At 42.7% G+C, this 15867-nt stretch overlaps 2 protein-coding genes across 2 annotated transcripts; both read right to left on the bottom strand.

Annotated features, from left to right (window-relative positions):
* Positions 1-1058: 1058 nt before the first annotated feature.
* LOC141099703 (uncharacterized) lies at positions 1059-14101 on the bottom strand. The gene is made up of 4 exons (XM_073587662.1): positions 13984-14101; positions 13803-13900; positions 13514-13604; positions 1059-2443 (listed from the first exon to the last, which is right to left on the bottom strand). Exons 1-4 carry the CDS (start codon positions 14066-14068, stop codon positions 1464-1466), a joined length of 1254 nt encoding a protein of 417 aa, XP_073443763.1. The 5' UTR covers positions 14069-14101; the 3' UTR covers positions 1059-1463.
* Positions 14102-14144: 43 nt separating this feature from the next.
* LOC141099678 (oocyte zinc finger protein XlCOF29-like) lies at positions 14145-15006 on the bottom strand. The gene is made up of 3 exons (XM_073587640.1): positions 14754-15006; positions 14499-14648; positions 14145-14369 (listed from the first exon to the last, which is right to left on the bottom strand). Exons 2-3 carry the CDS (start codon positions 14574-14576, stop codon positions 14145-14147), a joined length of 303 nt encoding a protein of 100 aa, XP_073443741.1. The 5' UTR covers positions 14577-14648; positions 14754-15006.
* Positions 15007-15867: the final 861 nt, after the last annotated feature.

The raw sequence follows: 15867 nt of genomic DNA, 5'->3' as shown, positions 1-15867 counted from the left end.
TCCCATCATTGCCTTCTCCCCATCATTACCTTCTCCATCACTCCCATCATTGCCATCACCCCCATCATTGCCTTCTTCATCACTGCCATCATTGCACTCTCCCCATCACCCGCATCATTGCCTTCTCCATCACTCCCATCATTGCCTTCTCCCCATCATTGCCTTCTCCATCACTCCCATCATTGTCCTCTCCCCCATCATTGCCTTCTCCATCACTCCCATCATTGCCATCACACCCATCATTGCCTTCTTCATCACTGCCATCATTGCCCTCTCCCCATCATTGCCTTCTCCATCACTCCCATCATTGCCTTCTCCCCATCATTGTCTTCTCCATCACTCCCATCATTGCCCTCTCCCCCATCATTACACACACACCTCTCCGCGCACTTGCCGGAAGCTTCCTCTCACTAGCACAGCGGCTGCAGAGCTGAATGATGATGTTATCCAGCCGCGTCGCTGACTGCCATGTGAGGCAGGAAGCTGCAGCTCTGGAGCGAGGACACTTGTAGATGAGGTGATACCACGTGCCAGCAGAGAGGGCTCTGCATGCCATAGGTTCGCCATCACTGGTCTAGGACAATTTGTCTGCACTACTAATTAACAGCTGTTACAATCCCAAACTAGGGCAGTCCCTATAGGAGAAAAACACAAGAATTATACTGTATTTTCACATACTATCTATTCCTGACACTGGAGTGGCTTATAAACTTACACAGTATATAGTTTGAGGTCTGGGATCTGCCGATATGTGGCTAGTTTTCTGACTGTTTCAGATAACATGATACATGATTTTAGTTTTTATTTTGTCTAGTCTGGCGTGGATATAGGTCAATATTAAATAGTCTCCTGATGAGTCGTAGAAATGAGAGGCTTGGAGAGTGAGTGTGTATACATCTCCTCACCCTATATACTGAGATGTGGGATATATGTTTTTTCTATTAGTCACCTATTGACTAACCTTCAGGGGGTGAATTAGGGATATAGTTTTACTTTTGGAAGTAATAAAGTTTATTTTTTTCCTTTTGTCAACAAACATGAGGAATGACAAGAGACAACCCATTTAAGAAGATTCAATTTTGATTAAAACTATTCCAACATTATAAAAAAAAACCTTCTCCCCTATGTGATGCCTCTGATGTTTATTAACAGTTGATTTCCAAGTAAAATATTATCCACATTAAGAAAATGAAAAAAGCTTCTCCCCTGTGTGACTTGATGTCAAACAAGAAGTGATCTCCGGTTAAAACATTTCCCACATTCTGAACAGGAAAGTCTTCTTCCCTATGTGGGTTCTTTGATGGCGATCAAGATTTATTTTTCCATTTAAAACATTCTGAACAAGAATATGGCTTCTCTGCTGTATGAATTCTCTCACATGTAACAAGATTTGAATTCTGAGTAAAACATTTCTCACATTCTGAACATCAAAAAGGCTTCTCTCCTGTGTGAGTTCTTTGGTGTTAATCAAGATTCCCTTTCTGGTTAAAACATTTCCCACATTCTGAGCATGAAAAAGGCTTCTCTCCTTTGTGAGCTCTTTGGTGCTTAGCAAGATTCCATTTCATTTTAAAACATTTCCCACATTCTGAACATAAAAAAGGCTTCTCCCCTGTGTGAGTTTTTTGGTGTTTAACAAGATTCCCGTTATGGTTAAAACATTTTCCACATTCTGAACAGGAAAAAGGCTTCTCCCCTGTGTGAGTTAATTGGTGTGTAACAAAATGTGATTTGTTGTTAAAAGATTTCCCACATTCTGAACATGAAAAAAGCTTCTCTCCTGTGTGAATTCTCTGGTGGGTAACAAGATTCCCTTTATGGTTAAAACATTTTCCACATTCTGAACAGGAAAAAGGCTTTTCTCCTGTGTGAGTTAATTGGTGTGTAACAAAATGTGATTTGGTGTTAAAAGATTTCCCACATTCTGAACATGAAAAAGGCTTCTCCCCTGTGTGAGTTCTATGGTGATTAACCAATTGTGATTTTGAGTTAAAACATTTCCCACATTCTGAACAGTAAAAAGGCTTCTCCCCTGTGTGAGTTCTATGGTGATTAACCAAATCTGATTTCCAGTTAAAACATTTCCCACATTCGGAACATGAAAAAGGCTTCTCCCCCGTGTGAGTTCTTTGGTGTGTAACAAAATGTGATTTCTTGTTAAAACATTTCCCACATTCTGAACATGAAAATGACTTCTTTGCTTTAGGAGCAGGTTGTTTTTTAATGCCTCTTTTGTGACTTTGATTTTCCTTAGTAGTCGGTAATGAATCAGAAGATGGGACCTGTTTCACAGGATCAGATGACAGATCTTTGCTGTGAATGGATGATGGTATATCTGGAGTAATAGCAATCACTTCAGTTGTACGTTGTAGGATCTCAAGATCATCAGATTTCAAAACTAAAGATGTCAGCTGTCCCTCTGACCTCCTGGTACAGTCATCTGCTAAGATAAGAAAAATTTATTTTTATAAAATATCCTTGAGTTTTATATTTTTTAATATTTCTACTTAAACTGTCCATAAAAATGGCAAGCTATGTAAAAAACTTTAATTATTTACCAAGACAATGACACTTCACCGTCTAATAGAAAACCTTGTTGGATGAACCAGTAGTGTGCGGTGTTCAACTGTTGGTTCATTCTGCCTCCCAAATATCAAATAAAAAGAAACCAATCAATGTTATGTAGGCAAAAATAATACCAATTCTCATCTCACAAAAACAAGTCCCCACTCAGGTCCATCATCTGTCAATGGAAAAACAGAGGTTCCCACACTATTAGTGGCTCAAAGGCTGTTGAAAAGCAACAAGGTTTCTATAAACCAATCCAGCAAAATCCGCTCTCACTTCGGAGTCTTGCAGTGTGCGCAAACAACATTTAGGATCCCTGTATTTAGCAATATTATAGTGAGAAGAATCCACTTAATTTGCGGTGTCTCCTGGAGCACAATCTGGGCACTATGTGCTGGGTAAGAAAATGGCAAATGTGTAATTATCACTCTCCAACATCCACTGCGTGGTAATTTCCGGAAAGTTGCTGTGGAGTCAAAATATTCACTCCTCCTACACACATGGTCAAAATTGTTGATACCCCTCGTTTAATGGCAGAAAAACCCACAATGGTCACAGAAATAACTTGAATCTGACAAAAGTAATAATAAATCAAAACTCTATGAAAATGAACAAATGAAAGTCAGACATTGCTTTTCAGCCATGCTTCCACAGAATTTAAAAAAAAAATAAAACTAATGAAATAGGCCTAGACAGAAACTATGGTACCCTTAACGTAACCACTTCATGACTGCCAACGGTAGATAGACATCGGCGCTAGCAGGGCTTTGTGCAATGCCGATGTTTGTCTACGGTCAGCGGTTTTATGCTCATCGGGACCCCCACGTACCATATAATGAGGGGATTCCGCCACACAACACTTCCTGTGACCCCCGTACGCATCGAGACCTGATTGGTTTAGGTCCTGATGACGTCAGCCTCACACCAGCCAATGAGACAAATCACTAGGAGAGTTTGTTGTAGCAGCAAAATTTCCCGGGCGATCTGCCTCATGAAAACATTGTTTCTCCTCAGATCTCCTGTCAGTGAGAGATTAGAGGAGAAACAGTGTTACAAGTGCTGCTGCCAACAGCTGTGTCAGTCAGCGATTGTGCTATAAAGTAAAAAAAAAAACAGGTAAGGCAGGTTAGGGTTAGTGCTATAGTTAGGGTTAGTGTTGGGGCTAAAGTTAGGGTTTATCCTAAAGTTAGGGGTAGGCTAAAGAATTAGGCTTTTCTCAATTGTCTCCCCAATAATTTGGGCACGTCATAGTTTTCTATTTATAAAAAAAATAAAATGAATAAAATGTCCCGTCAGTATTATAGTGCAGAGGAGGCTTATGCACTTTTATCTTCTGACAGTGAAGAAAGTGCAGTGTCAGATGGTGATGTGGATTTCGAGGGCTTTAGTAGCAGCGACAGCGATAGCTCAGAAATGAGCAGTGATTCTGGTCCATCCTCACACACAAGGACCAGTACAACAAGAAGGACAAATAGCGCTTCTGGAGAAATGTCTCCAACTCAGGGAACAATGCCCAGTACTAGTGCTGTCCCTAGTGCTCGGGAATTGGCGCACACCAATGTCCAAGGGGCTTTGCCTCTTGATGTAGCATTTCCCAGATGGGAGGCTTCGGATTCGGCTACTCCATTCATCCCTAATTTTAATGCCATTCCTGGTATAAATGTGGAGGTGGAAAATTTTGGACCAATTATTTTTTTTAATTTGTTTCTGACAGCTTGCTAGAGCATATTGTCCTACAAATTTATATGCTTCCCAATTCATCAGCCAGAATCCACGATCCTATTATGCTAGGTCAAATTTATGGACACCAACTAATATCCTAGAAATTAAAACATTTTTAGGACTTATATTCGCTATGGGTCTTGTTAAAGAAACGAGCATTCAGTCCTATTGGTCCAACTGCCCTGTTCAAGCCACCCCAATGTTTTCTGCTGTTCTTCCTAGGACCCGTTATGAAATGCTCATGAGATTTTGGCATTTTAACGACAATAGTCAATGCCTGCCCAGAAATGTCCCAGAACATGACAGACTATTCAAAATCAGACCCATCATCGAAGACTTGACAGAAAAGTTCTTAAAGCTCTACACCCCAACAGAAAACATTTCAATTGATGAGTCCTTTGTAAAATTCAAAGGAAGACTGCACCTCAAGCAATTTATTCCTTCTAAGAGGACAAGGTTCGGAATAAAGCTCTATAAAATGTGCGAGAGTTCAACCGGATACACATCAGCTTTTCACATTTATGAGAGGAAAGAGAGCCAACTAAACCCACCAGGATGCCCTACTTATCTGGGGACATCTGGAAAAATGGTTTGGGAGCTGATAACTCCATTTTTACAAAAAGAAAGGCTACAATCTGTATGTTGACAACTACTACACCAGCATACCCCTATTTAAAAGTCTGGTTGAACATAACATAGGGGCTTGTGGGACCATTCGCAAAAACCATCAGGGGTTTCCACAATCATTGGTCAGCAAAAAGTTCCAAAAGGGGCAGTCAGGGGCTTTACACAATGGAGAGCTGCTTGCCCTTAATATTAAGGATAAATGAAATATTTTTATCCTGAGCTCAATCCACACAGATGCCACAAGGGCCACTGCAGACCAACAGGGATCCACTACTCCAAAACCTTGGTCTGTCATTGACTACAACAAATATATGGGGTGTGGACCTTGCAGATCAGGTTCTACAGCCATACCAGGTATCAAGAAAATCATAGATCTGGTATAAAAGGTTAGTCATGTATTTGTTTGAGGTGGCCACATATAATTCTTTTGTGTTATACAAAAAAGCCGGAAATGCAGATACTTTCCTTGATTATCAGGAAAAGGTCACTGAAAATCTTGTTTTTGAAAATTTTGTCCCCGCCAATCCTTTAGAATGTGAAGATGTCAGAAGACTCACTGAGCGACATTTTATTGCACTCATCCCAGTAACTGAAACAAGAAAGAACCCCCAGAGAAGATGTCGTGTATGTTCCTAGAGAGGAATGAGGCATGATCCCCGCTATTATTACCCACAATGCCCATCACTGCCAGCCTTATGCCTCCATGACGGCTTTACAATCTTCCACACAGAACCACGTTTTTGAACTGTTTTGACATTCAAGCATTTGGTTTATTTAGTGACAGACACAATTGAGTAGAGCTGACTTAACAATTTCCAGGGTGAGGTGGGGGGAGGTCTCCAGAGACACAAGCTGGGCACAATATATTGGGCACTACAATGACATTTTTGCAATTTTTGCTCTAAAACTTCTACTACGAGTTTCTGGAAATCATCCATGTAGTGAAAATGGTCACTATATCCATAGATGAATTCCCAGAGGGGTGTCATTTCCAAAATGGAGTCACTTCAGTTGTTCTGGCACTTAGCGGCTCTCCAAAGTACCATAACAGCAGAATCCCTCCTGAAGTGACCCCATTTTGGAAATGACACCCTTCTGGGAATTGGAAATGACACCCCTCTGTGAATTCATCTATGGGTGTAGTGACCATTCACCTATCTACCTATTTTCGAATGTAAAATCTGGGGTTAAAACAACATTTTAGTGGTAAAATTTAATTATTTTTTCTTCACTGCCCAATGGTATAATTTTCTATGGAACAGCTGTGGTGTCAGTATGCTCACTGCACCACTAGAAGAATTCATTCAGGGAAGTATTTGGTAAAATGCAGTCACTTTGGGGGTCTTATGCTTATCTGGCACCTCAGGGGCTCTGACAATGTGACATGTCACCTATAAACAATTCCAGCAAAATCTGCTCTCCAGTATGACACTCCTTCCCTTCCGAGCTCTGCCATGCACCCAAACAGTGGTTTACCCCCACATATGGGGTGTCAGAATACTCAGGACAAATTGCACAACAACTTTTGCGGTCCAATTTCTCCTGCTACCCTTTGGATAAAAAATGGAGGGCGAAAAGATTTTTTTTTAAATTTGATTTTTTATTTTCACATTTCTACGTAATTAACTTCTGTGATGCACTTGGGGGTTCAAAGAGCCCACCACACATCTAGATAAGCTCCTTGGGGGTCTAGTTTAAAAAATGGGGTCACGTGTTGGGGGTTTTCACTGTTTAGACACGTCAGGGGCTCTGACAATTTGACATGTCACCTACAAACAATTCCAGCAAAATCTGCTCTCCAATATGGCGCTTCTTCCCTTCCAAGCATTGCCATGCGCCCAAACAGTAGTATTCTCCCACATTTGGGGTATCGGCGAGCTCAGGAGAAATTGCACAACAAATTGTATGGAGCAATTTCTCCTGTTACCCTTATGAAAATGCAAAATATGGGGCAAAAAATGAATTATTTGTGAAAAATGTTATTTTTTTTATTTCGACGACTCTAAGTTATAAACTTCTGTGAAGCACCTGTGGATTCAAGGTGCTCAAAACACATCTGGATAAGTTCCCTAAAGGGGTCTAGTCTCCAAAATGGTGTCACTTATTGGGGGTTTCCACTGTTTAGGCAGATCAGGGGCTCTCCAAACGCGACACGGCAACCGCTAATTATTACAGCATATTTTACATTCAAAAAATCAAATGGCACGCCTTCACTTCCGAGCCCTGCCGTGTGCCCAAACAGTAGATTTCCCCCACATATGGGGTATCGGCATGCTCAGGAGAAATTGAAAAACAAAATGTATCATCCATTTTCTCCTATTACCCTTACGAAAGTAAAAAAAAATTAGGTCTAAAGGAAAATTTTTGTGATGGTGGGATCTGACACTGATGTTCCTTGAGCTTGAAGTTTACCTTTAATCCGTTTAGAAGTTTTTCTGGGCTCTTTTGTTACCATTCATATTATCCATCTCTTTGATTTGCCATGAATTTGACTCCTGCGGCCACGTCCAGGGAGGTTGTCTACAGTCCCATGGAGCTTACATTTCCGAATATTATGTGCAGCTTTAGTCACAGGAACATCGTGCTGCTTGGAGATGGTCTTATAACTTTTACCTGTAACATGTTTGTCTATAATTTTCTTTCTAATCTCCTGAGACAACTCTTTCCTTCGCTTCCTCTGGTCCATGTTGAGTGTGATACACACCATGTCACCACACAGCACAGTGAGTATCTGTAGCCTCTATACAGGCCACTCACTGATTCCAGGATTGTAGACACCTGTGATGCTAATTAGTGGACACTCCGCGATTTATCATGTTCCTTTTGTCACATTATTTTCAGGGGTACCATCATTTCTGTCCAGGCCTATTTCATGAGTTTCATTTTTTTTTTAAATTCTGTTTAACCCCTTACCTACAAAGGACGTAATATTCCGTCCATGTGACCCTGGACCTAACTACCATGGACGGAATATTACGTCCCAGCGATCAGCGGCGCCCACTTGGTGAGCGCCGCTGATCGCGGCCGGGTGTCAGCTAATTATCATAGCTGACACCCGGCACAATGTGTCGACACATTAACCCCTTGCACACCGCGATCAAACGCGATCGCGGTGTACCGGGGGTTAAAGGGAAGCATCGGCAGGGAGGGGGCTCCCTCCGTGCTTCCCTGAGCCCCCCACGGCAGCGCAATGTGCAGCGCTGCTGCGGGGGGCTCTTTCCCTACAGGCCCCCAGAACCAAGATGGCGACGGGGGCCTGCAGGGAGCTGACTTCCTCACTGCCTGCAAAGCGCAGGCATGAGGAAGTCTGCAGCAGTGCCTGTGACAGATCGCTGATCTGTCACAGTGATCTGTGATGTGACAGATCAGCGATCTGTCACAGGACAGTGATGTCCCACCTGGGACAAGGTAATAAAGTAAAAAAAAGTGTTAAAAATAATTTTAAAAAAATCGCTAAATAAATTAGTAAAAAAAAAAATATTCCCCAATAAATCCATTTTTTCAAAATAAAAAAAAACAAAAACAATAAAAGTACACATATTTGGTATCCCCGCGTCCGTAATGACCTGCCCTATAAAACTGGCCCATTAGTTAACCCCTTTAGCGAACCCCTTAAAAAATAAAAATAAAAAACGAAGCAAAAAATAATGATTTATTATCATACCACCGAACATAAAGTGCAATAACGCGCGATCAAAAAGACGCATATAAATATCCATGGTACCGCTGAAAACGTCATCTTGTCCCGCAAAAAACGAGCCACCATACAGCATCATCCGCAAAAAAATAAAAAAGTTATAGCTCGCAGAATAAAGCGATACAAAAATAATTATTTTTTATATAAAAAAAGTTTTCATTGCAAAAAACCGACAAAACATAAAAAAAGACCCAAATGAGGTATCGCTGTAACCATACTGACCCGAAGAATAAAACCGCTTTATCAATTTTACCGCACGCGGAACGGTGTAAACGCACCCCCCAAAAGAAATTCATGAAACGCTGGTTTTTGTTCATTCTGCGTCCCAAAACTCGGAATAAAAAGCGATCAAAAAATGTCACGTGCCCGAAAATGGTACCAATAAAAACGTCATCTCATCCCGCAAAAAATAAGACCTCACATGACTCGGTGGGTCAAAATACGGAAAAATTATAGCTCACAATATGTGGTGACGCAAAAGCTATTTTTACAATAAAAAGCGTCTTTTAGCATCTGACAGCCGCCAAATATAAAAACCGCCATAAATAGTAAATCAAACCCCCCGTTATCACCCCCTTAGTTAGGGAAAAATAATAAAACTAAAAGAAAATGTATTTATTTCCATTTTCCCGCTAGGGTTAGGGTTAGGGTAGGGTAAGGGTTAGGGTTAGGGCTAGGGTTAGGGCTAGGCTTAGGGCTCAGATTAGGGTTAGGGGTGTGTTGAGGTTAGGGTTGGAGTTATAATTGGGGGGTTTCCACTGTTTGGGCACATCAGGTGCTCTCCAAAGGCAACATGGCGTCTGATCTCAATTCCAGCCAATTCTGCGTTGAAAAAGTCAAATGGTGCTCCTTCCCTTCCAAGCTCTGCCATGCGCCCAAACAGTGTTTTACCCCCACATGTAGGGTATCAGCCTACTCAGGACAAATTACAAAACAACTTTTGGGGTCCAATTTCTCCTGTTACCCTTAGGAAAATAAAAAATTGGGGGCAAAAATATAATTTTGCGGAAAAAAATGTTTTTTTTTATTTTCACGCCCAGGCGTTATAAACTTCTGTGAAGCACTTGGGGGTTCAAAGTGCTCTCCACACATCTAGATAAGCTCCGTGGGGGGTCTAGTTTCCAAAATGGGGTCACTTGTGGGGAGTTTCAATAGTTTAGGTACATCAGGGGCTCTCCAATCGCACATGACACCCGCAGACCAATCCATCAAAGTCTGCATTCCAAAACGTCACTACTTCCCTTCCGAGCCCCGACGTGTGCCCATACAGTAGTTTTCTCCCACATATGAGGTATCAGCGTACTCAGGACAAATTGGACAACAACTTTTGGGGTCCAATTTCTCCTGTTACCCTTGGGAAAATAAAAAAAATGGGGACTAAAAGATGATGTTTGTTGAAAAAATACGATATTTTTATTTTCACGCCCGGTCGTTATAAACTTCTGTGAAGCACTGGGGGGTTCAAAGTGCTCACCACACATCTAGATAAGTTCATTAGGGGTCTAGTTTCCAAAATGGGGTCACTTGTGGGGGGTTTCCACTGTTTAGGTACATCAGGGGGTCTCCAAACGCACATGACACCCGCAGACCAATCCATCAAAGTCTGCATTCCAAAACGTCACTACTTCCCTTCCGAGCCCCGACGTGTGCCCATACAGTAGTTTTCTCCCACATATGAGGTATCAGCGTACTCAGGACAAATTGGACAACAACTTTTGGGGTCCAATTTCTCCTGTTACCCTTGGGAAAATAAAAAAAATGGGGACTAAAAGATGATGTTTGTTGAAAAAATACGATATTTTTATTTTCACGCCCGGTCGTTATAAACTTCTGTGAAGCACTGGGGGGTTCAAAGTGCTCACCACACATCTAGATAAGTTCCTTGGGGGGTCTAGTTTCCAAAATGGTGTCATTTGTTGGGGGTTTCCACTGTTTTGGTACATCAGGGGTTTTCCAATCGCGACATGGTGTCCGATCTCAATTCTAGCCAAAAACGTCAAATGGCGCTGCTTCCCTTCCGAGCTCTGCTATGCGCCCAAATAGTCATTTACACCCACATATGGGGTATCAGCGTACTCAGGACAAATTGCACAATAACTTTTAGGGTCCTGTTACCCTTGGAAAAATAAAAATTGGGGGTGAATAGATCATTTTTGTGGAAAAAATATGATTTTTTAATTGTACCGCTGTACGTTATAAACTTCTGTGAAGCCCTTGTGGGTTCAAAGTTCTCACCACATATCTAGATAAGTTCCTTGGGGGGTCTAGTTTCCAAAATGGGGTCACTTGGGGGGTTTCCACTGTTTAGGTACATCAGGGGCTCTCCAAACGCGACATGGCGTCTGATCTGAATTCCAGCCAATTTTGCATTGAAAAAGTCAAACGGCGCTCCTTCCCTACTGAGGTCTGCCATGCGCAGAAACAGTGGTTCTCCCCCACATATCAGGTATCAGCGTACTCAGGACAAATTGCACAATAACTTTTGCAGTCCAATTTCTCCTGTTACCCTTGGTAAAATAAAGAAAATTGAACCTGAAGTATTTTTTTTGTGAAAAAAAGTTAAATGTTCATTTTTTTTTTAATATTCAAAAAATTCCTGTGACGCACCTAAAGGGTTAATAAACTTCTTGAATGTGGTTTTAAGCACCTTAAGGGGTGCAGTTTTTAGAATGGTGTCACTTTTGGGTATTTTCTATCATATAGACTCCTCAAAGTGGCTTCAAATGTGAAGTGGTCCCTAAAAATAAAATAGTGTTGCAAAAATGAGAAATCGCTGGTCAATTTTTAACCCTTATAACTTCCTAACAAAAAAAAATTTTGGTTCCAAAATTGTGCTGATGTAAAGTAAACATGTGGGAAATGTTATGTATTAAGTTTTTTGTGTGCCGTATCGCTGTGATTTAAGGGCATAAAAATTCAAAGTTGGAAAATTGCGAAATTTTCAAAATTTTCGCCAAATTTCCGTTTTTTTCACAAATAAACGCAAGTTATTTGAATGCAATTTTACCACTAACATGAAGTACAATATGTCACGAGAAAACAATGTCAGAATCACCGGGATCCATGGAAGCTCCAGAGTTATGACCTCATAAAGGTACAGTGGTCAGAATTGTAAAAATTGGCCCGGGAGTTAACGTGCAAACCACCCTTGGTAGTGAAGGGGTTAAGCATGGTTGAAAAGCAATGTCTGACTTTCATTTGTTCATTTTCAGAAATGCTTTATTTATTATTACTTTTGTCAGATTCAAGTTATTTCTGTGACCATTGTGGGTTTTTCTGTCATTAAACGAGGGGTACCAACAATTTTGACCATGTGTGTATAGATTATAACCCTCAGTGAATTAATTAATAACATGGAATCACTTTATGGGGATTTCGACTGTTCTGGTTTTCTGTCATTTAGTTATATTAGGGCTTCTGCATATGGTGTGTCCAATCTCATCTGGGATCTGTTCCTGCTGTCCAGCTGGAGTAATCTGCTCCCTACTTCAGCCAATTGGAAAGTACCACACCCTACTAAAGCGCAAAGCACATGGCCGGAATCTGCCAGATACAGCGCTGTTCTCCTCTGGTTCAGTCCTCTGTGCTCAGCTTGCGGCTTGTGTATTTGTTTCCTGTTGTGACCGTGGCCCGTTTACTGACTACTCTTGTGTCTTCTGATTCTGTATTCTGTCCTTCTGGTTCTGACCCAGCTACCTGACTATTCTTCTTGCCATCTAACACCACAGAATAGCAGGTAACACCATGGTCCCAGTGTAAGGTCACATTCCATGTAAGGGTGTTATAGGGCGATGAGCAAGGCAATCCTTGGGATATGGAAAGCAGAGAAGATAGTGACAACCAGCAAAGTAAGAGATAGAGGCTACTGCGCAGGGGCCGCTGGTGACATTTTGCTGGATGTAATTTTTTTTCTAAGCCTCACAATAGCCACAATATTATAGGCATTATCACCAATAATATCAATGCTATTATATGCATTATGTAATAATGGGGGGCAGGTCAGTGAGGGGTCAGCGACCTGTCATAGGCCAATACAGATGAATATGTAATCAGCGCTCCACATAAAGCCCCGCCCACAGCCCCGCCCCAGAGCACGAGAATCTCATTGACTGAAAGCTACAAATACAGATTACACAACAGTAAACCAGAGTTGCCCTCATTTATGGTGGACCATTGGAGCTACTATGGATCCTGAGCAGAAGATTAGAGAAAATAATATTGCTCCCCATTTCAGGAGAGATTGTGCAGTAATCTGAATTCCTTAGGATCAGAAACAATGTAATTTATGATGTGGAGTGACTCCATGACACCAGGGCTGGAGCCAACACATCTCCTGCAGGCGGGAATAAATGTATATTACAGCCCTCAGCCACGCACAGCTTAGGGAGGCGAGTTGTGAAATACTCGCCAGGATTCGAATACCGCATTACTCGCCGAGTACCAAATCCTAACGAGTATACTCGCTCATCCCTAGGAACCATGAGACATTCAGCAGCACTGAAGGGAGATTCATCCGATAAGATCTCAGGGATCTAGGAAGCCAACAGCATCATCACCCTCCGGTTTCTCTTACAGGCCCATCATAATATTTTTTTTCAAGTGATTTTCTATCTTGTCAGCACATTCTACGTACGCTGTCATTTGGCTTTATAGTTACAGATCTGGGTAGGTAACGGTCAGCATTTTGAGGTGGATGGATCCTCCAGGTTGTAAGTTCTATAGAAAAGGGCTTTCAATGCCCAAAGTCATTTGAACAGTTTTGGGTGGAGGAGAATGTTGTGGTCTAGAGGCAAAATGGTGATCATGGTAATACGGCCGGACTACACCACCGATAAAGCAGCCACAGCCGGTGACTGAGAGGAATCTGTGACTTCTCTGCATTCAGTGGTTACTACTCACCTGGGTAGTCATATGTGGGAATCTCCTCTTTACACCACTCATCACCCCTCACATATGTCTCTGTAGTATTAATATGGGTCAGATCTTCACCCTGAAACAAATATTGTAAAAGTCACCGACAGATGGAGAAGTCTCATCTATGATCAGCTCTAATCCTGCCACCTCCACCGCTCTCATTACACAAGTATAAAACATATAATACTGGGGGATAAAACAAGACTGAGCACAAGACCTTCACAGCCGTCTACACATCATAGGGGAGATCTCCTGACACCTTCTCTCCATCTACCTGATGATCCTGAGGAGCACTGGGATCTTCTCGGTTACAGTCCTGTGGAAGAAGAGGACGGGGACATCTCTCTGGTGTTGTCCTCTTACTGGATAGATCTGGAGGAAACACATACAGGGACTGAATTCATTCTCTACATACAGATAATTATAGGCCGTGTGTATTTAGTCCTGTCTACTACCTGGAGATGTGAGGGGCTGGGGAACCTCCATTATGACGTCCTTGTACAGATCTCTGTGTCCTTCTAAATACTCCCACTCCTCCATGGAGAAATAGACAGCGACATCCTGACACCTTATAGGAACCTGACACATACAATGATACCGTCATCCCCCGATCCCTTCATAGTGTTACTGTATAATGTCCCAGCATTCCCGGCAGTGTCACCTCTCCAGTCAGCAGCTCAATCATCTTGTAGATGAGTTCTAGGATCTTCTGGTCATTGATGTCCTCATGGATCAGGGGGTGAGGTGGAGGCCCCGTGATTGGGCTCAGGGGTCTTCCCCATCCCTCAGACACAGGGTCCTGACAGCGATCACTAGAGGTCTTCTTCACCACTGTGTAATCCTGGTAATGGAGAGACACATTAATAAATCTCACTACAGACATTTCCAGAGTCCTCACCTCTCCAGTTCTGTCCATCTGTTATTCCCATAGATAAGAATGATGTAATGTGACGTCATCAGAATCTCTCACCTCTCCAGTGAGACGGAAGAGGATCTCTAGGGTGAGGTGTAATATCCTCTCCGCCATCTTGTCTCTGTCCATATCCATCCTTGATGGGTAAATCAGGAAAATTCTCTTCTGTAGAAGATCTTCACTGAGAGGATCTGATATTGTAGAGACCTGAATGAGAAGAAGATGAGCCGATGTAACATCATAAGAATCCTGTGTAATAATACAATTACTGGAGACAATAAGGGAAACATATGAGGAGATTTATTATCTTACAGGGTTTAGTTTTCTTCTCTGACATCTACTAATAAAACCTATATATTTAGGCTACAGACAACAAGCAGTTTCCTCCTCGGAGTCGGCAGCTGAACATGTTCCTCATAGACTCATCTTCCATAACGCTAATTCTCGTCTCATTACCGACACTGGAATCGGCATTAGCAATAAGAGAGATTCATTACACGTGACATGAGAAATAACTCCTTCATGATGAGGACGACATCTTCATCTTCTACTGCGGCTCTAGAGACAGATTTGGCCAGAGTCGGTCACTGCCTCCATCCCCACCGGCCGTCTATATGAAGGTTTCCCGTCTTCCCCGCACTGGAATCTTCTCTCACGTTAGATCTCAGCTCTGAGTCACACACAGAAGTTTGAGGCTTCTCTGGAAGAACAGGACAGGAGAGATCTGAGGCCGATGTCTCCATGTACAGGGTTTCCCCTCGGGATAAGAGGCTTTTCTATCCCTTTCCCCCAATTAGAGGGGACACCTGTGGATATCGGGGTCTTTACCGGCTGCAGTCCTGGGGGGATTTACTCAGTAACGTGGACGTTGGACAAACGTCACCATCAATTCCCATCAGAGTGAAGGAACATCGCTCCTCTATTCAGCTCTATGGATCCAGGATGAAATCCACTGCGGCCCCTGCAAGAAAAGAGCGAAGTCTGGTGAGACCCCCGAGGCCGGAGATTTCTACAGCTGCTCTGTGCGCACAGGACCTGTGATGAGGTCACAGGAGGGGAGGAGTCAGGGGTCACATGATCAGGGGCCTCAGTGTGGGCAGGACTCTGCTGTGCTGGTTGTCATGGTGCTGGATGAGGGGAAGTTTCTGTGTGGGGTCAGGAGGGGTTTACAGGGTGGATGTAGCAGAGCCGTGTGTGTACGAGGTGTACGGAGCGGAGCCGTGTGTGTACGAGGTGTACGGAGCAGAGCCGTGTGTGTACGAGGTGTACGGAGCCGTGTGTGTACGAGGTGTACGGAGCCGAGTGTGTACGAGGTGTACGGAGCGGAGCCGCGTGTGTACGAGGTGTACGGAGTGGAGCCGTGTGTACGAGGTGTACGGAGCGGAGCCGTGTGTGTACGAGGTGTACGGAGCGGAGCCGTGTGTGT

The sequence above is a fragment of the Dendrobates tinctorius genome, unplaced genomic scaffold (assembly GCF_039654945.1).
Source record: "Dendrobates tinctorius isolate UK_male_01 unplaced genomic scaffold, ASM3965494v1 ptg000101l, whole genome shotgun sequence".
Lineage (NCBI taxonomy): Eukaryota > Metazoa > Chordata > Amphibia > Anura > Dendrobatidae > Dendrobates > Dendrobates tinctorius.
This window is presented reverse-complemented; position numbering and strand designations above follow the sequence as displayed.